At 46.1% G+C, this 21,156-nt stretch overlaps 2 protein-coding genes across 2 annotated transcripts; one reads left to right on the top strand and one right to left on the bottom strand.

Moving 5' to 3' along the window:
- Positions 1 to 4,933: 4,933 nt before the first annotated feature.
- LOC310796990 (insulin-like growth factor-binding protein 1) lies at positions 4,934 to 6,223 on the top strand (the record flags this gene model as incomplete). Its single annotated transcript, XM_083659256.1, has 4 exons — positions 4,934 to 5,282; positions 5,484 to 5,617; positions 5,787 to 5,915; positions 6,098 to 6,223. 4 exons carry the CDS (start codon positions 4,934 to 4,936, stop codon positions 6,221 to 6,223), a joined length of 738 nt encoding a protein of 245 aa, XP_083515382.1.
- A 2,345-nt stretch (positions 6,224 to 8,568) lies between these two features.
- Positions 8,569 to 17,211, bottom strand: LOC310797444 (insulin-like growth factor-binding protein 3; the record flags this gene model as incomplete). Its single annotated transcript, XM_083659826.1, has 4 exons — positions 8,569 to 8,694; positions 12,348 to 12,467; positions 15,297 to 15,550; positions 16,839 to 17,211. The coding sequence occupies 4 exons, from the start codon at positions 17,209 to 17,211 to the stop codon at positions 8,569 to 8,571; spliced, it is 873 nt and encodes a 290-aa protein (XP_083515952.1).
- Positions 17,212 to 21,156: the final 3,945 nt, after the last annotated feature.

The raw sequence follows: 21,156 nt of genomic DNA on the forward strand, positions 1-21,156 counted from the left end.
CCATCTCCTGTGTCAGGTCCAAGCTTCCACACAGAGGATCAAACTGATGGAGCCTCCCCACCGGGCCGAGCACTTCCTTGGCAACTGAGGCACCTGGCAAGAAAGGTAAGTGTTTTGTCTCACGTTTCACACTCATGACTCGTCACAAAAGGAAATGAGAGAGCCTACAATGCTGCTCTGTTCTTCCAGACCAGCACACCTGTGAAGGAGAGGAGCGAGACATTGCAGAGGAATGGGTCTCTGGATAGTAGCTCTTTTGAGCTACCATCTCCTGTGTCAAGTCCAAGCTTCCACCCAGGGGACACACTGAGGCACCGTAAGAGGCGCCTGGCAAGAAAGGTAAGTGTTTTGTCTCACGTTCACACTCATGACTCTTCACAAAAGGAAATGAGATAACAGTGCAGCTCTGTTGTTCCACGTTCTTCCAGACCAGCACACCTGTGAAGAAGAAGCGCAAGAAACGGCAGAGGAAGGGGTCTCCATCTGTGAGTAGCAAAATGTATCGGCAGTGTCCGGTGAAACCCTAATTAATATGCGCTAATTTGCACAAATCTCCACAACTGAAATCTGTAGGATATGGATAAAGCAAAATTATTTTTTCATTTGTTGAAATATTGGAGCCAAAGGTTTTTACAGGGGGAATTTTGGATATCTTTTCTTATCACTATATATATATGTATATGTGTATGCACTAGAATGTTTGTATGTAGTCTATAGAAAAATATCATATTGTATGAAACAGAAAAAGCACCAGTTGCGCAAGATTTTCGTGTAGAATAGATCAAACAAGGCTCTTTGTAGGAATTATTGACTTTTTGTATGTACTACAAAATACATTTAGCAAGAAAAGTCAACTTATTATTGCAAGTAAACTGTACTTGCAATCATTCATTTGGTTTAACTTGAAGTAAAGTCAACTTTAATATTGCAAGTAAGCTTTACCTGCAAAAGTAAGTTGCCTTTACTTGCAAAATGTATTCTGTACATACAAAAAGTCAGTAGTTCCTACAAAGATTAGCATTGCTTGATCTACATGATGACCTCGCGCAACTGGTTACCATACTTTTTCTGTTTTGACCAAATGGTTTTTTTAAAGTAGATCCAAGCACAATGTTTTATCAGTGATAATAAGTATTTTGTGATGACATTTTGGTCATGAAATAATCAAAATTGTCAGCCACAGAGCTAAAGGACACAACTAAATGAGAATTGTAATGGCTCTACCTAAAGAACTTAAAATTACCATCTTGGAAGTGGAGATTTGTGAAATTTCCCCCCAGAAGAATCAAGTAACCCTTCAATTGAGTGAAAATATGAAAATCATCCAAATTTGGTTTATAGATGACAGCAACTGACTGTAGTGTAAGCCTGTTCCTTTTTGATTTTTCATTCTCATCATACATGTCACGGCTCACCGTGTCACCACTCACCGTGTCACGGCTCACCATGTCACCATGTCACCACTCACCATGTCACAATCTATTTCCAAGGACGAGCCTTTACCTCCAAGGTTGGTGGCATTAAGTCAAGTCAAGTTTATTGTATAGCACATTTCATACAGAGAGGCAATTCAAAGTGCTTCACATAAAATGGTTGACAGGAAAATAAAAGAAGAGAATAAAATGGACATTTAAAAGCATCACAACAAAACTTTAAAAAATATATATATATATATATATATATATATAAAAAGTGCAGGACTCATTGGGTTTGCATAATAGAATGAATCAATTTATCTATATTTAGTCCCCCGACATCATGACTATATAAGAAACATGACTACACACACATAAAACTCAGGTCTAGGTACGGTGTCCTCTTTTAAGCTTCCCATACGCGTGCGTCCCTCCTGACGCATCACCTCACCCTCTTGTGAGTATATCCGTATTACGGAACCATCCCCCAGACCTGCAGCTTTTAGCAGTAATTGCAATCATCTATGTTTTAAAACCAATTGTATAATAGTGATTGAGAAACAGCTGTCAGCAGTTAAAAGCGACGGTAAACATAAAAGTCTTTAGTCTATTTTTACAAGTAAGTAAAGTTGGGGCAGATCTGAGGTCTTCAGGTAATTTGTTCCAGCTAGCAGAAGCATAGTGGGTAAATGCGGCCTTCCCATAATTTGATTTGATCCTAGGGACAGTTAATAAGCTGGACCCTGCTGACCTCCGAGGTCTAGATGGTCCGTAGCGTGGGAGCAATTCAGCTATGTACTTTATGGACGGCATTTGAAGTTTCAAAGAAAATAGAAATCACACTCCTGTCACTATAAAAGATTTTACTTGTCCGATTTACAGAAGCGGTCATGAGAAGGTGCACCCTCTGTTGATAATGACCTTGTTGAACCTGTTGTGTATCCCTAGGAGACCACACTGAGAATATTAAAGAACATTGCAGAGGCGTCAACGCACGAGCTTGTGATCGAGACGGGGTAAGTGTAGTATAGTGGACAATGGACACTGTACTTCAACGTACTTGTATGTACCTTTACCCTCCGATTATGTGTGGTGTCAATTTTAACATCTCCTAAAAATATGATTAACAATTATTTCAGTTAGATTGTTTTATTCTCACCATGTCACCAATATATTTCCAAGGTGGAGCTATCCCCCTCGTGGTTGGTGGGAATGAGGTGAAACGACGCACAAGCTTGTGACCGATTTGAAACCCTCTGCCTTAATAAACCTTGTATTTGTTTCATTACCTACAGCATCCTATACTTTCTACATGGGCACCATAAAGGTTTGATCTGATTTCTGACCACAGGGACTCTTCACACAAATGTCGAAACATCCCATAATAAAATTGCCTGGGTGGACGGGCAGTGTCTCTCTTGTCAGTCAGGATTTGTGTCACGAAATTGACGGCCCGATGTCACCTAGGCTCCAGTCACATGTAGTTCCCTATGTTCCCCTCTAGTCTGTACCTATTGAACGATGGCCCAGAATACCTTTTAGAGGGCGAGGCTCTTGTTCTCTGATGTAATCCCAAAGGCCAACAGACCTCGCTACGGGATGCAGTCGTACCCGGCTCAATCCAAACCAAGTGTTTTCTCAGCATGGTCACCTGGGGATACACAACAGGTTCAACAAGGTCATTATCAACAGAGGGTGCACTTTTTTATGACCTCTCCTGTAAATAGGACAAGTGAAATCTTTTATATAGTGACAGGAGTGTGATTTCTATTTTCTTTGAAACTTCAAATGCCGTCCATAAAGTCAATCACGTATGCAAAGAGCACTCTGATCGTGAATCCACTCTGCACAGTAAATGTCTTACTAATTATTAAATACTAATTAATGCTTATAATTCAATACTTTCAGCTAAATTTCTACATTTTCCTCATTGAATTGAGCTTTGGGACAAAATGGACAAAAGAAAAATCTGAAATGAGCATCAAGCTCAGTCATATTCCACAGTATGTTCTTGGTATAAAAAGTCACATATTGAGTGTGCATGTGTGTGATCTCTGACAATGCAAGCTGTCTGGCCCCTGGATAAAATCCTTTTGCATCAACTGTGGTGTGGAGAATGAACAAACATTATATAAATATTATATTATAATAATATTCAGTTGACCTAAATTCAGTTGACCTAAAGAATAGAGAGCTTTGGCACCAAAAGCCCATCTATAAGAGTAGGCATAATCTTTCACACAGTAACTTGAGTTGACCATGTTTATTCATAAATACTAACAATTCCATGGGGGAAACTGGGAAAGATTAAGTGTAACAATTAAGATCATATGTTTTCAAGGTCCTTTACACATTTTGTATAAAACGGTGTTGTGTAGCCTACACAAAAAGCCTTAACGAGCACTTTTACAAAGATTGTTTTGGTACTAACCGCTATGTGCTACTTGTTTTTAGATCAAGTGTAAACTTGGACAACACTTTAAATTATTATTTGTTGTAGGTTTAAATTGTTGGGGTCAATTTGACCCCAAACATAAAAAAAAGTGTTCATTTGAACATAATAGCTGGGTTAAGATGCACCTGTAAGGTGTCAATTTGACTGGTGGGATGAGCAGCTTGGGGGTCACACAGAGGACAAAAGCATGAGTGGGGTTGGTTGGTTGGTGTGTGTGTGTGTGTGTGTATAGTGTGAATACGTGTGCAGAGGTATCTGGCATCTGCCAGAGCTGGCTATGACTAATACTACACCAAGCGGGAAACAACCACTTACTACAGGCTTTCTTTCTTCAGACAAACATGTTGTGATTCCAGTATGTGAATCCATAATGTGAGGGTCATGCAACGCTGAAGGGGAATGATCTTGTTTGCTTGTCTGGCTGATAAGACCATATGGACCTTCAACGAAGAGAGAGGGACAAACAAGTTTTTAGTCAAAATAGAATAGTCCATCAACAATACTTAATAAATATATGACTACAATCACATGATCACAGTTCATAGAATCACCAGCCATTTATCTTGTAGTCTTTACCTCCTTGAATTATGTTGTATTGCTCGTAATAAATGTTATTGATTATTCATAACTTTGATATAGCTTGTTTCATACAGAAGGGCTATTTATATATGGCCTGTTTTATACAGCAGGGGATTGTTTTCATAACCTCCAAGCATACGGTCATAGATTATTGAATTGGGTGGAAAAACAGCCCTAGTCAAGGGTTGTTTTGATGTACAACCACTTGGTATTTTCCAAAGTTAATATTTGACAACGGTCCTTGTGAACCTGGATTCTGCGTACGTCAAGCAGGGTCATCCACCGATTACAGCGGCTTGGTCAAAAATATTTAATATATGGAGTCAATATGTCAAACATTAACCCCTCTGGAGGCCAAACCGCCGTATAAATACAGCCGCTTCGGAGAAATCAGTTTAGAAGGAAAACTTAACGGTCATATAGCAAAGACACAACAGTCCAAGAAGAAGCTGAGAAAGAACATCTTCACCTGATTGCCTGGAAGATGTCTGGATTATATGAGAAGATGATGCTGGTGACACTAGTGGTGTCTCTGGCGGTCCTGGCCGGGGTGAGGTGTTCCCCGGTGGTGGGCCCGGAGCCGATCCGCTGCGCCCCCTGCACCCAGGAGAAACTCGACCAGTGTCCGGCCATCCCGGCCGACTGCGTGCAGGTGTTGCGGGAGCCGGGCTGCGGCTGCTGCATGGCCTGCGCTCTGGCGAGCGGGGCGTCCTGCGGGGTGCACACGGCCCACTGCGCCCAGGGGCTGCGCTGCACCCCCCGGCCCGGTGAGGCCAGACCCCTCCACGCTCTGACCAGAGGACAGGGGGTCTGCACTGAGGACCACGGCCAAGGTAGAGTAGACCCATTGTTATTATTACAAGGCTTTTCATCTCCACTGTCTTCTGCCACTTGGCCTGGTGTCATCTCAGCTCATCTTTCTAGTCTTCTAAATGATGTTAGATAATGTTTCACATAGAAAAGCAACAACATTGTAAATCTATAAGTTGTGGGGGGAAAAACTCTTATTTTATGAAGCATTTCCTCCTGTACAGAGGAAGCAGATGGAGTGCCTGACCACGGCTCTCTTCACTACCTCTTGGGGCTCAACTTGCCCTCCGAACCCGAGGAGGCCCAGGAGAGCATCAAGGCCAAGGTCAACGCTATCCGCAACAAACTAGTAGAGCAGGTGAGAAAAAACAAGTCATTTACCTCCCTTCCACAAGAGGGAGCACTTGGTTTTTAGGAAGAGCTGTTGGAATTCTTATGGTTAGAACTGGTCTTCTTAACCCGTCATCTATTAGGCTAATTTGGCATTATATTATATATGACAAGAGTATTATGCTTCTTTCGTTTAGGGCCCCTGTCACACTGAACTGCACGAATCGCTGGACAAGATTGCCAGCTCTCAGCAGAAACTAGGGGAGAGGTTCACCACCTTCTACCTCCCCAACTGTGATAAGCATGGCTTCTACAAGTCCAAACAGGTGGGTACACATTCTTCAAGGCTTTCACAATTGACACGGTCATGTCATTTCACCTGCTGTGTTTGATCCAAAATACAAAGTCACCTAGCTGGCTGATGTTAGCCTGAAGGTCTTGGAGCCAGGCTCCACTGATGCAGTCACACAGCTTCATCCCCCCCTCCTCTTCCTTGTTTCCCCTCCAGTGTGAGTCATCTCTGGTCGGACCGCCCGCTCGCTGCTGGTGCGTCTCTTCCTGGAACGGGAAGAAGATCCCGGGTTCGAATGACCTCCCCGAGGACTCGGAGTGCCATCAGGAGCTTACCCACTGAAGGATGGACACTGTTATTATCACTCATAAACAAACACATACCCACACACGCCAGAAACATACACGAAAACACGCCAGACATATGCAAAACAAACAGACAAATGCATAACAAATAAGGAAACGCATGCCGTTGCTCACATATTTAACCTAAACTTCAGGTAAATGTATACGCAAACTCGCATATGCGCACGCACCACCACATGAATAGACTTCCTTTCACAAACGCACACAAGCGCACACACTCATTCACATAAACACACAACATAAAATATTATTTCAGAGGTGCAAATTCGCTCTCAATGTATTTACATGATGTATGTATCGAGACTTATTTATTCTAAACTTGTATAGGCTTACTGGTATGAACCATTTGTAATTTTTAGATTCTTTATTATGTTTGCCTATTTTTTTTTTATTGTAAATAGGGCAACACACTGTATACATTTGTGTTTCTGACTAAATAACTCCACTGCTGAAGACCACAGGTCAGCAGCTCTGCCAAGCCCATTTCAGAGTCTTCAGGATCCGTTTTTTTCTTCCTCCTTTTTTTTCACTCAAAACTGGAGCCGTGCACGCGGCACCGAAACGACACAGGAACTCATTCATTCAACGTGTTGACATTGTCGGAATGTATCTCCCATTGACGGTTCCTCAATGGGTATTGGGGGACATACTTAAAGTGCCGCAACTATGTGCACGGTGGCCAAGCACAAACATATCAGCGCTCATCCAAGCCGCGCTGAGGTTTGGGATGGGTTGCTCTGCATTTTGTCTACCTCTACTGGTCTCTTGCTGGTCCACAGGTTTTAGCAGAGGAGGAGCGCGCAACAGCTCTCCTCCGCTACACCTTCTTCTTTCAAATCAGGGCTTTTTATTTGTCTAAAGGGCGCTCTTGAGGTATTTTTTTTTGCCCTACCCTAGTATATAATGTCTTATTTATTTTATTAGGATTCAGTATTGTGTTCATACTTTTATTTTTATTTTTTTGTTAAGGCCATGTTACAGTGTGCCTGCTTGTTTGTGACTGCTATTTGCCAAGAATGCTGCTATTTCATTATTGGTTTTGTTGAAACAATGTACATAATTATGCTTTCAATAAAAATGTGATAACCTGATGATGGTAATGTGCTTAAATGTGTCTTTCCACCAACAAATGCTCTCTCTCTCCCACCTACTCTCTCTCTCTCTCACACACACACACACACACACACACACACAGACACAGTGAGAGAGTGAGATGGAGCGAGATAAAATGGATACTTGGATCAGTTTAAATACTGCCTTTATTAATTAAAAATAGACCTCTGAGGGTTGCATTGTACATGCAAACAGCATTATTTACCTAAACCAAGGCAAGTGTTAAAAATGATCACTGAAAACACCATAATCGCAACAACAAAAAGGTACACAGAGATCAGAGATAAGGGTTTGTGGCCTTTATCCCACTAATCCAGCTTATGCAAACTGACAGAAAAACAATGACCACAGTATTGATTAAAGGCTATCTGTCCCTCCCCCCTGTGGCCAGATCCAGCATAACAAGTTCCTATGCACTGTATGAGATCCCAGCATAACACGTTCCTATTGCAATTTATGAGCTGCATTGGGTCACGTCCCAACTCCTGAGGAACACAAAGTAACCGGAATAAGGCAGCTTAATTAAGCCTCTTTTGTTAGAATAAGAATTCACTGAAAGGCAACCAGGAAGGCACTGAACTGTACCACACGGGCTCAACAGCCCTCATAACGCTTACTCTTTAAGACATATTTACACATACATTTTATATCTGTCTTGCTTAAACTCGTGACCACACACACAAATACATTTTCTTTTAATAATAACAAATGCATTCAGAATCGCAAGCATACACATATGACTACAGATCACAACCATGCACACGTTATGTAGTGCCACTTAATTGTGCGTTAAATGAGCCTTCTCATCAATGTTTGTGACAAAGTATAAAAGTCTCTGTACTCAAGTGTGTCATAACCGGGGGAGCAGTTGCCTCTCGACATCGACTGCATCCTCTGCTCAGAGGCTGGCCAGGTTGGACCAGACATATAAAAGCATAAGAATCCATCCAGGCCGCTGTAAGGAAGAGAATGTGTCTGGGGGACAAGGAGACGTCTTCCTGCTCATCGTCCCTCCTCCATTCCCCCCGTGCCTCGCCTTCAGAATAGGTCCCATGGGCAACAACAGATAGAAATAGCAAGACGTCGGCGTTATCGGCTGAGCCATCTCTTGACCTCTGTCCCCCAAAATCCTCAATGTCTCCGTTTGTTTACAATTCTTCTTGCTCTCCCCCCTCCCCCCCCCCCCCCTCCCTCCGTCCTGCTCTGCTCCTATTGGCTCTCAGAGTTGTAGTGCTGGGCGTCGCCTCGCTCCTTCCCATCAAAACCTGGCAGGGGCTGCCCGTATTTGTCCACACACCAGCAGAAGCCTCGCTTTCGGCCTTTGGATGGACGGCACTGTGGAGGAGGAGGAGGAGGAGGAGGAGGAAGAGGAGGAGGAGGAGGAGGAGGGGGCGGGACAAAGGGGAAGAGACAAGAGGGAGACACCGCAAAATGAGACAATGCATGATGAACCCCCTGCTGAACATCCGTCGCCATGACGGCCGACAGCCGACTTGACTCGTCGACGTACGAGAGTAATAGTTAAGAGGCATTACTGGTCAGATTTGTGCTGAGTCGAGGGCAGCCTTGGCCATCCAACACGGCCGTGGTATTTTCAGCTGCTTTTATGGCCTACCTCCTGTTACACACACATATAGAGACCTTAAAGGTAAACAGAAACCTGGTCAAATATTTGCTTAGTCCCGTTTGTGAACAACTGAGAAGCAAGATCTATTTTCAGAAGCTGGTGGCCAGTACGAATCATCTGTTGCTGATTATACCCCACAGCTCCAAATTATGGAGACTACAAATGACTTACAGAGTCTGTGGAGCTACCCAAGGGCTGTTATTTTACTGCCAATTTTACTAAAGGTCAACCTCCACTCTAGTAAAACATGTAGCCATTCATTTGAAGGGCAAAAAGCAACGGTGCTGCTGCTCGACAGAGGAGTCAGTGCTGCTGCTGCTCCACAGAGGAGTCAGTGCTGCTGCTGCTCCACAGAGGAGTCAGTGCTGCTGCTGCTCCACAGAGGAGTTAGTGCTGCTGCTGCTCCACAGAGGAGTCAGTGCTGCTGTTGCTCCACAGAGGAGTCAGTGCTGCTGCTGCTCCACAGAGGAGTCAGTGCTGCTGCTCCACAGAGGAGTCAGTGCTGCTGCTGCTCCACAGAGGAGTTAGTGCTGCTGCTGCTCCACAGAGGAGTCAGTGCTGCTGCTGCTCCACAGAGGAGTTAGTGCTGCTGCTGCTCCACAGAGGAGTCAGTGCTGCTGCTGCTCCACAGAGGAGTTAGTGCTGCTGCTGCTCCACAGAGGAGTCAGTGCTGCTGCTGCTCCACAGAGGAGTTAGTGCTGCTGCTGCTCCACAGAGGAGTCAGTGCTGCTGCTGCTCCACAGAGGAGTCAGTGCTGCTGCTGCTCCACAGAGGAGTTAGTGCTGCTGCTGCTGCTCCACAGAGGAGTCAGTGCTGCTGCTGCTCCACAGAGGAGTCAGTGCTGCTGCTGCTCCACAGAGGAGTCAGTGCTGCTGCTCCACAGAGGAGTCAGTGCTGCTGCTGCTTCACAGAGGAGTCAGTGCTGCTGTTGCTCCACAGAGGAGTCAGTGCTGCTGCTGCTCCACAGAGGAGTCAGTGCTGCTGCTGCTCCACAGAGGAGTCAGTGCTGCTGCTCCACAGAGGAGTCAGTGCTGCTGCTGCTCCAGAGAGGAGTCAGTGCTGCTGCTCCACAGAGGAGTCAGTGCTGCTGCTCCACAGAGGAGTGAGTGCTGCTGCTGCTCCACGGAGGAGTCAGTGCTGCTGCTGCTCCACAGAGGAGTCAGTGCTGCTGCTGCTCCACAGAGGAGTCAGTGCTGCTGCTGCTCCACGGAGGAGTCAGTGCTGCTGCTGCTCCACAGAGGAGTCAGTGCTGCTGCTGCTCCACGGAGGAGTCAGTGCTGCTGCTGCTCCACAGAGGAGTCAGTGCTGCTGCTGCTGCACAGAGGAGTCAGTGCTGCTGCTGCTCCACAGAGGAGTCAGTGCTGCTGCTGCTCCACAGAGGAGTCAGTGCTGCTGCTGCTCCACAGAGGAGTCAGTGCTGCTGCTGCTCCACAGAGGAGTCAGTGCTGCTGCTCCACAGAGGAGTCAGTGCTGCTGCTGCTCCACAGAGGAGTCAGTGCTGCTGCTGCTCCACAGAGGAGTCAGTGCTGCTGCTGCTCCACAGAGGAGTCAGTGCTGCTGCTCCACAGAGGAGTCAGTGCTGCTGCTGCTCCACAGAGGAGTCAGTGCTGCTGCTGCTCCACAGAGGAGGCAGTGCTGCTGCTGCTCCACAGAGGAGTCTGCTGCTGCTCCACAGAGGAGTCAGTGCTGCTGCTGCTCCACAGAGGAGGCAGTGCTGCTGCTGCTAACTGTGCAATTCTCTATAGTCAAGGGTACTGGAAATACTTGACCATTTAGTGATGAATACAGAAAACATGAATAGGCTACTTAATGCCTTAGCCTTCACAAGTGCATCACATTGCATTGAAGGACTTCTCAGTGGCTTCGATGGTCTGGGACTTCATTTGAGGGGGACATTATATTGTTTTAGAATATATTGTATGTATGTATATATATATATATATATTATATTTTTTATATATATACAGTATATATATATATATATTTATATTTATATATATATATATATATATATATATAAATATTATATATATATATATATATTATATTTATATATATATACAGTATATATATATATTTACATTTATATATATATATATATATATATTTACATTTATATAATATATTGTATGTTATAGAATATACAAAATGTATTGTGTCCTTTTTACACATCTTCATAGCATTTTGTGAGGACCAGAAACAACAATGTGGGGTTTGAAGTTGCAGTAGGAGTAGGAGGAGGGGGGGGGCACTCAACTTGCCGAAGAAAACGAAAAGGGGAAATGAATCACTTTGCAGTTCCCGGCATCATAAATTCTGTTCCTGGGCACTGTACGCACAGAAGAAACCAGACCACTGCACTGTGTGCGCACAGACAGAAGAAAAACCAGACAACTGCACTGTGCACTGTATATTCTAAATTACATAGACTGTTAATAAGAAATGTTTTCACTCAAAATCGTAGCAGACCTCCAAAGTAAACGGACAGACATGAAACATCTGCCACTCCCTCTGCGCCCCGAGGGCTCTCCGCTCGCGCTCGCTCGGCACACTAGCTCCATTCTACATAAACAAAGACAATGAGGCCGGGGCGTTGAGACGCTGGTTATGAGATGATTGCATGGTCAAGGAGAAGACGTCCATTAGGCAGGAGAGACTCTGCTATGTAATAAGAAAAGATGCAGTGGCGCGGGAGCCCTAAGTGCCTCCATATGAATGCGTCAGAAGCACTCATTTATTACAAACCGATGGTGGGTGGACCCGTGCGAGCGCGGGGACGGCTGCAGCTCTATTTCGGTGCCTGCTTCTCAAAAAGTCTGGCAATTATGGGGGCGAGCGCGTCGGGTGCCGGTGGCCACCTTGACGTCTGTCTCCCTGGGAGGGTTCCCGTTAAACGGCCGTCGTCCCAGCCGTCAACCCCCACTGGGGTTTGGCCCCTGTGGTTCCCTGTCTCCAGAGCCAGCGGGGTTTGGCCCCTGTGGTTCCCTGTCTCCAGAGCCAGCAGGCTGGGGTCTACCTCACTGGTGTGGTGGTGCAATGATCAGGCTTCTAATAACTACCAGCGGAGTACAGGAGGACAGCTACCAATCTGTAATTGGGGCCGCCGGAGATCTAAATCTACACTGTGTTTGAGTCACTCTCGCTCAACATTGAATCTTCATTAACTTAGTAGACTGTAAAAACATCCAGGATAAATGGCGTTTTCGCGTTTTCTACGTTGGAAACAAGTTACAAGTTTTGTCGGTTATCGCATAATGTGTTTATTGATACAGAGATCTGGATTGTATCAACCAGCCTGTATCAAGTGACGTTCCTCTGCAAGTGCAATCTATATATTTGTTTCTGAATTAATTTTTTTTACCTGCTTTTTCTTATAGAAGCCCTTCTTGTCACAGTTGGGGATGCGGAAACCTCTGGGGTTGAGGATGTCTGTGATCTTGAGGCTGCTGAGGATGCTCTCCATCTCTCTCCGACAGGGACCCTGCAGATCAGAGAACACGCATACAAAGCAGTGATGTTCTCCAGCTCGAACTTCACACAACATCTGCTGCCATTAATACCACCCAGATATGATTACCTCCACCAACGGTATATATATACCCCATATTCATAATCAAGGTCATGTTTTTGCCCGTTTGTCTGTCTTAAAAGTCGGCAAGGGGGCACTAGGGGGTGCTTGAGCTGCCCCTGAAATAAGCCAAACTGCCCCTAAACACCCCCTGCAATTTTCCTTGGAGAGAGAAAAAAAAAAAAAAAAAGGCTAATTTCTTTATGAAAATGGAAGAAGTTTATTATTCTTTGCACAAACAAAAACAGAAACGTTGCTCTGTTCAATCCATATCGGTGGTGAGGCCTATAACGTTATCGCTACAGAGGAAGAGGAAGCTGATGGCGGAAGAGGGACCCAAAGCAAGCCCCCAGCAATAGCGCTGGGCTGTGAAGCCATTTGAACATGGTGGCGAAGCTCTGTATTACAAGTCACGTGACGCCATGCAGCCCAGAAAGGAAAATTCCCATCCACTTGCATGGGGGACCCCGGCAGCTGTTAAACCCAGGGGATTTTTTTCCGGGTGTCACTCAAAGTATAAAACGACTCTTTTAATGATCAAATAATTTTTTATGGGGCATTTTTTCTTCAGACGCCACTAAGAGCCGTATACGGGTGTATTTTCTTCTTTTAATACATCCATGGGTGGGAGGGGTGGGAGACGTCATGGAATACGTCATGGCACACATGCGCACTTCGCCTTGGGCCGCATGGTCAGGAAGTAAAACCAGGAAGAAAATCCACCCAAGATGACTTCATGCGCCAGTGAGCAGCCTCCGTCCGAATGCATGGGTGGGCGTGGCTCGTCCCCTATCCAGTTCTTTTAATACATCCATGACCCAAAGCCTAGTAGAGACTCATTATTATCACCAATGAGTGGGCCAATCATGACAGTGTCAGCATGTGAGAAGTTCCATCTACATAGTGAGTCTCCTCAGCTGCTTGCTTGACCATTGGCAATGAGTCTAGTCAGAGCTCGATTCAGTTTGCGCTGCCCTTGCAACTACTTATTAAGCTACAGTACCTAGTTAGGGTTTGGACCCTACCAACCCCCCCCCCCCCCCCCCCCCCACACTACCCCCTGAACACTGACATGAGCCCCCCACCCAATCAAACGTCACTTTACAGCAACAGCAGCTGGACTACACTCGTTGTAGCTGCTACTTCTACCACAACTCTCTACTCCGTTAGATTCCTCTTGTTAACTACATCGCGGACTGTAAACTCATATTTAATGCCTATTTAACTTGGACTGTAAATTCATATTTAATGCCTACTTAACACTCCTCCTATTCGTGTATTGTATATATTGGACTGCACTTGCAATGTTGTGATTTTATCTTTAGATATTTTCCTATTTTCCTTTTGTCTCTGAATATTGATATGACTGCTAAGCTGCATACTTACAGTAAGACAACTTCGCCCAGACAACAAATGTAAAAAATCACCAATTCAAGTTTTTTTGTACTCCCGAGCAAAACAAGGTAGCCGTTGAGAATTGAGGAGAAGAAAAATGTGGATCTAGCTGTCAAGGAAGTAAGTTGGAGTGTTCAACTTCCGTATATATGATCTTTGTGTGCAACACACGACCATGTACACAACATAGGAGAATGCCAGGATTGGGGGCGGCGGGTGTTTCCCCACGTTTTGGGTGTGGTTTCTAAATAACGCACTCCGCAGTGTCTCTATGTAATCTTGCATATTGTGGCAATAAAAGCGATTCTGATTCTGACACATGCGCAGTTGCCAGCCGCTTCTTTTCACCTGACAACCGGGGAGCTTCACCGGCAGCACGTGGGAGGATCGCGCTATTCCCACCAGTTCCCTTCCGCCCCGACCAGGCGCCCCGACCCACCAGAGAGAGGCAGGGGGAATTGGCCAAGTAAAATTGGTCAATAGCCTAATCTGTTGTTGTTGTTGTTGTTGTTGTTATTATTATTTTATTATTAAAAATAAAAAAAGTTAGCACCTGCTGTAAATAATTAAGCTACCCCCTTATAGCTCCGCCAGCCACAATTATCTACAGCCGCTACTGGTGGTCATTCATGCTAACATAACTAAGCTGACTCAAGCTGCTCTACCACACTGCTCTTCTGTTATAGCCCAACAATGCTGGCTGCGATATGAAAAGAGGTGACGAATGAGACTCGAATTCATCTGAACCAACTTGTATCGGCTTATGAGTTTTGCCCAAAAGCTGCTTAGGACTCTTAACACTTCACATAAAGGACGGGGGGATCAAGTAGTACATCCAAAGAGAGCTGCTCTGAGGCAGAGGCAAGAGCCAAAACAGGCTTCTCAAGTCCAAGTCCTCCCCAGTCACTAATCAAAGCGGCCCATGCAGTCAAAGCCCATTACTCGTGTGCACTCACTCCTCTGGCCAACGAGAAGATCAAAATAGCAGCAGGGCTTCTCCCAACCAGGCACTCGCATAGGCCTCTGCTCCATCACTCTGCTGGCTCTCGGCGTACCCGGCACGCGGACGCCTTGTGGCCAAACAACCGCCTGACCCAGGTCAGCCGCAGGGCCACCGTTACCCACTCGCCTGCCATGCTCATTCTGTCGCTCGCGAATGCCTGCCAGCCCGTCAGCACCGCTATACCCCAAACATCTCATCACCCGCAGGGGGAGAAAAACACCAAAACACAGAGGGAGAGAGAGAGAGAGAGAGAGAGAGAGAGAGAGAGAGAGAGGAGAAAAACATTCCCCACAGTCTGCTCTGAAGAGAGAGAGAACAAAATATTGGTTGTGGTGGGTACTTACATACTCGGGCTCCTGTTTGGTCTCCAGAGAGAAGTTCTGTTGGTCTGTGATGAGCGGTCCCGGCAGCTCCTCCATTTTGAAGCTCTGCGCTCTCTTCTGCTGCTCCCGCCTCAGGACCTCCGCCTTGGCAGAGTGGAAGAAGGGATGGAGTGGGAGTCTCGGCGGTCCGGCCGGTCTGCGGGTGGTGCTGTACGACGGCTGAAGGCCGGGGCTGCTGGAATTCCGCTCCTCTTCCTGATTCTCGACATTCTCTGCTGAAGTTTGACGTGACATGTTTTTTTTTATTTGAAACTCACAGTACATCAAGAAGATATAGCTTCCCCATCGAGGGAATGCTTTGATCTGCTGATTCCAATGTATATCATAATTTCTTCCAGGAAGCCTGGAGGTCAATTTGAGGGCCACACAGATTCCATTAAAAAAGGCATTCCTGAGATGATGGGGGAAATTACACTCGACTATCTAGCATCGTTTCTAAGCAGACGAGTCATCCGTCGGGTGATTATCACTTGGAACAGGGGTTTTCAAAGTCTGAGACTGTGGGCCTCCCCCCCCCCCCAGACAGAGCTTGGAAAACGGTGCCCCCCCCCCCCTCGCTCAATTCCTGGATGCCTATGGGGTCATGATTATGTTATTTGACCCCATAGACACTCAACAATTGAGCCAAGATAGTCTAATATATACTTCACAAAGGTCTGTCTGATGGCATTTTACTGAATTGTTTGAGTCTGGGAAAGTGGGAAAAACAGGAGGCTAAGATTCCCCAAAACTACTGTATTACTACTGTAACTATCTTGAACTAAATCACATCCATTATAGGCTATTCTATGTGATCTTAGTTTGATCACTAATGTAATATTTTTTTCACTTCCAGTCACTGAGCCTCACCTGAAAATGCTTGGAGCCTCCCTGCCTCCCACTTTGAAAACCTCTGACTTTTAAGTTAGAACATTTGATCCCAGTGTGTTTTAACGCAAATCTTGAAATCCTATAGCATTTTCCTCTAGTCTACACAGCCAGTCTACACAGCCAGGCACAAGTTATAGATTCAATATTCTCCCAACCAGAAAATGAACATTTGGAGACTTTCAATATAGTATTTGCCAAATTCACTCAGGAAGGATCGTGACTGTATATTGAGTGCACAAAAACAAAGACAACTTTCTAATATTGAGTTGCACCCCCAATCCCCAACCCCCCAGCCCAGCCCAGCCCAGCCCCCACTCCTTTTAGACAATCCAGTCTCATTTATCTCAAAACTCCTTCAACATGTCTTCCTCTGTCTTTATATCCAAGTCTACATCTCCTCCCTTCATGACTGAAGTGATTTTAATTGGTGAAATCAATTAGTAATTAAAGCGTTCACATGGATTTGTGGTCAGTATAGATTTTATGGGGGGGGGGGGGTCAGGTGTTGCTGAGATATACCATATAGCCTACCATACCAAATACCATACAACATTAATTAAAAACTGGCGTGCTTTAATTGCGCACAAAGGCGCGCGGATTCAACAAGGTGCGTGCACATTGTGCACAAATTACCTGGTAATTCATTGACTGGGGGCGTCGGTCCGGTAGTTAGTCTTTTGTTAGTCGCGTTTGCACAGACCCCACGTCCCTCCAGCAGCGCCTGCAGAGGTTTGGTCTCCCCCGGCTGGTGCTGACAGGTCAGTCCGGAGCCGCATCTCCCCGTGTACACCCCGCACGGCTGGCCGAAGCTCAGCGCGCAGGTCATGCAGCAGCCGCAGCCCGGTTCGCGGACCCTCTCGGCGCAGTCCTTGGGCAAAGGTTTGCACAGCAGCCGCGCTCCTGCGTCACATGGCTCGCATCGTATCACCGGCCCGACCGCACCTGATCTGCGCGTAAACGATGCCAGGACAAAAGTCATGCAAAGCGTGCGAAAACAGGCATCCATTATGGGATCTGCGAGCTTATGGTCGTCTGCGGAGGAAGTAGCCCTACTACACTGTCCTACTCTGGTGACTTTTCAGTAGGCAGCTTGTCTCATTCAAAAGCCACCGAACAAAACATCTCAATATATAGACCCAGGGACTGTAGTCACACCCCCGAATAGCCTGTGGTCTACTGATGAATTGCCTAGACTCCCGTTATTCGTTTAAAACCATTAGAATAGCAAGCCCTTTCGTATAGACTTTCTTAACGATTACCTAGGCTACTATAAAATAACACTGGAATATAACAAAGATTCATTTTCAAAATACAGATTAGCCTAATTGATAGATATTTTTGTAGCCTATTAGTATCTTTAGTTGAGGGTGATAATTTGTATGGAGAAAAAAAAAGTGGAACTGATGGTGTTCAGTTGAGGTCTGATTTGTTTCTGAACACATTTCATAAGCAGCTGTTCTAGCCTATCAGCCACAGTTTTGAGGAAATCAGCATGCTAGCTAGCTACCCAGAGAGCCAGAAATATACATGGCGCAAAATCCACAGCAGAGATGCTTTAAATGTTTATCCCCTCAGTCTGAACAGCCCACAAGCAGAGCCAGGTCCAAGCATTGGCCATATAGGCGGCGCCATGAGCGAATCCATTCATAGGGGGCGCCAATAGTGTGTGTGTGTGTGTGTGTGTGTGTGTGTGTGTGTGTGTGTGTGTGTGTGTGTGTGCGCGCGCGTGCGTGCGCGCGTGCGTGCGCGCGTGCGTGTGTGCGTGCGTGTGTGTGTGTGTGTGTGTGTGTGTGTGTGTGTGTGTGTGTGTGTGTGTGTGTGTGTGAGAGAGTGACGTCTGTGTGTGTGTGTGTTCAAGTAGGCTATCTAGTTTTCTTCAAGTTGGTGCAGCTTAAATGTAAATTTTCAACGAATGAGTGTTTCCTTGCAGTGTATTTAAGAGGCTTAAGTGTACCATGTGCTACACAATGTGTTTGTGTGTGTGTGTGTGTGTGTGTGTGTGTGTGTGTGTGTGTGTGTGTGTGTGTGTGTGTGTGTGTGCGTGTGCTTGTGCGTGTGCGTGTGTGTGTGTGTGTGTGTGTGTGTGTGTGTGTGTGTGTGTGTGTGTGTGTGTGTGTGTGTGTGTGTGTGTGTGCTCCTGCGAGCATGTATGGGTTTGTGTGTTTCTTCGTTTGTTCACGTACCAAAGTGATCACGTGCGCGCGCACGCGTGCGTGTGCGTGTGCGTGTGCGTGTGTGTGTGTGTGTGTGTGTGTGTGTGTGTGTGTGTGTGCGTCCACTGATCTCTGGCCACAGAAGCTGCATATGACCCTACATGACCTCTATATCGTATTAGCTCATAAGCTTAGACCTCCAAGCCATACATACATAAGACGATTATTTCAAGCCTTGATACAATATACGTATAGCCTAATATACAGTAAGTGCACCCTTACAGCAGTTGAAATATTATTAAAAAAAAAAAAGACAAATCCTAATAATACAAATCATCTGACTATCATGACCTTACCTTCCTTTAGAAGATAGCACATGTTCTGCAGTCAGAAGGCAGCTTCCATCTCTTATCTCTTTCTGTACGTCTTATCTCCTGCATGTCTCTCTCTCTCCTGCATGTGACCGTGACAACAACTTACTGTCCACACGTCATCTCCAAGGCTGTGCAGGCCCAATATGAATCATTCACCTGACTCGCCCATATAATGTGGCTTCACACTTTACATCACCTCATACTCACATGTCCCACTACGCCTGAATGGACGGCTCTGTCCTGGCTTGAGATGTCATGTCCCACTGCCTGAATGGACGGCTCTGTCCTGGCTTGAGATGTCATGTCCCACTGCCTGAATGGACGGCTCTGTCCTGGCTTGAGATGTCATGTCCCACTGCCTGAATGGACAGCTCTGTCCTGGCTTGAGATGTCATGTCCCACTGCCTGAATGGACGTCTCTGTCCTGGCTTGAGATGTCATGTCCCACTGCCTGAATGGACAGCTCTGTCCTGGCTTGACATGTCCCACTGCCTGAATGGACAGCTCTGTCCTGGCTTGATGTGTCCCACTGCCTGAATGGACAGCTCTGTCCTGGCTTGACATGTCCCACTGCCTGAATGGACAGCTCTGTCCTGGCTTGACATGTCCCACTGCCTGAATGGACAGCTCTGTCCTGGCTTGATGTGTCCCACTGCCTGAATGGACAGCTCTGTCCTGCCTTGACATGTCCCACTGCCTGAATGGACAGCTCTGTCCTGGCTTGACATGTCCCACTGCCTGAATGGACAGCTCTGTCCTGGCTTGATGTGTCCCACTGCCTGAATGGACAGCTCTGTCCTGCCTTGACATGTCCCACTGCCTGAAAGGACGGCTCTGTCCTGGCTTGATAACATGGTCTGACAGTTTCATGGAGGACATTGGAGAATAATTGGACATTATTCATTATTTTGTGAAGGGGAGGCAGGTGTGTTCCACCTACATGCGGATTCACACTCATGTTCAGTAACTCCGGACTTGGACTTGGACTCGGGTAATGGGGACTCGACTCGACCTCGACTCTGACTCTTCTTTTGTGACTCGGAGTCGGACTCTGCAGAGACTCGAGACTCAACTCGGACTCGAGATATCGTGACTTGACTATAACACTGCAGCCAGGTGAAAAGAACAAGTCTTTGTAGACATTTTGACACATAATTCAGAAGATGAAAGAGTTGAACGTGTTGGCCTACATTCGGAGCGGCCTGCCCCTATGGTATTCAGCACGTTTGAGTCATGCTGCACCTCCGCCTCACACATACAGTACAGTCAAAGCAGCGCTCTCTGAACTTGCTGTTAGGACGTGTGACATTGTTGGGACTGTTCTGGACGTTTGTTGTTCCTGCTACAAAGTCAGCCCTTAAAATAAGGACACATACCACACGCGTAAGTGGGACATTCCTCAGTAATTGCATCGATAGTGCTTTCAGGTCGACTATTAATTGGTCACACATGAGCGCGGGAATACACCGGCGCAGAAATGTCCAAAATACCTCGAAAGAATAACAGCGGGGGAGATGCAAGGTGTATATTTCGTCTTTAGCGTTTGAAAATTTTCTTGGAGGCCGGTGTCAAATCGGTTGCCAACAAGCCCCTGGCGTCCTGCCGCCTGTTAACAGACAGGTCTACAGCAGAGTGGTGCTCAGTGGAATGCCAGGCATTTGTTTCATATGCTGAAGAAGAAAAAAACACGCGGGCTGATTTTCCTCCCTCTCTCCTCCGGTCGGAGCTCTTTGGAAGGGGGCTCTTTCTCTCTCTATGGGCCACCTGTGCATATTCGGCATAGCAGAGGAGCGCGCCGGGCACAGCGAGTCATGTACTGGAGACTGACTGCTGGAATGTCGTCCCGCAGAGCAGCCACTCAATAAAGAGGGGGTGTGAAGAATGTGCGTTTTCACACACAGGATATTACTGTACATGTGTTTAACATAACCTGCTGTCAAATGCCACGCCGGCCAACCGCAACTGCTTGTCAAATCCTAATCCACGGCAATTTTCCGCTCTTTAAAGACGATTTGGACAAATCAGACACACTGGCTTGAAGCTCTTGTGCTGTAGAGTGGACCTTTATTGGCTCCAGGAAACCAGACTGTAGCTATAGGCCTACACACTGTAGCCTGTTGCACCGATGAAGCCCTCAGCTAAATATAAACCTGCTACACTGTAGCCTGTTGCACTGATGAAGCCCTTAGCTAAATATAAACCTGCTACACTGTAGCCTGTTGCACTGATGAAGCCCTCAGCTAAATATAAACCTGCTACACTGTAGCCTGTTGCACTGATGAAGCCCTCAGCTAAATATAAACCTGCTACACTGTAGCCTGTTGCACTGATGAAGCCCTCAGCTAAATATAAACCTGCTACACTGTAGCCTGTTGCACTGATGAAGCCCTCAGCTAAATATAAACCTGCTACACTGTAGCCTGT

Source organism: Poromitra crassiceps, assembly GCF_964638095.1.
Source record: "Poromitra crassiceps genome assembly, chromosome: 23".
NCBI classification, from domain to species: domain Eukaryota; kingdom Metazoa; phylum Chordata; class Actinopteri; order Beryciformes; family Melamphaidae; genus Poromitra; species Poromitra crassiceps.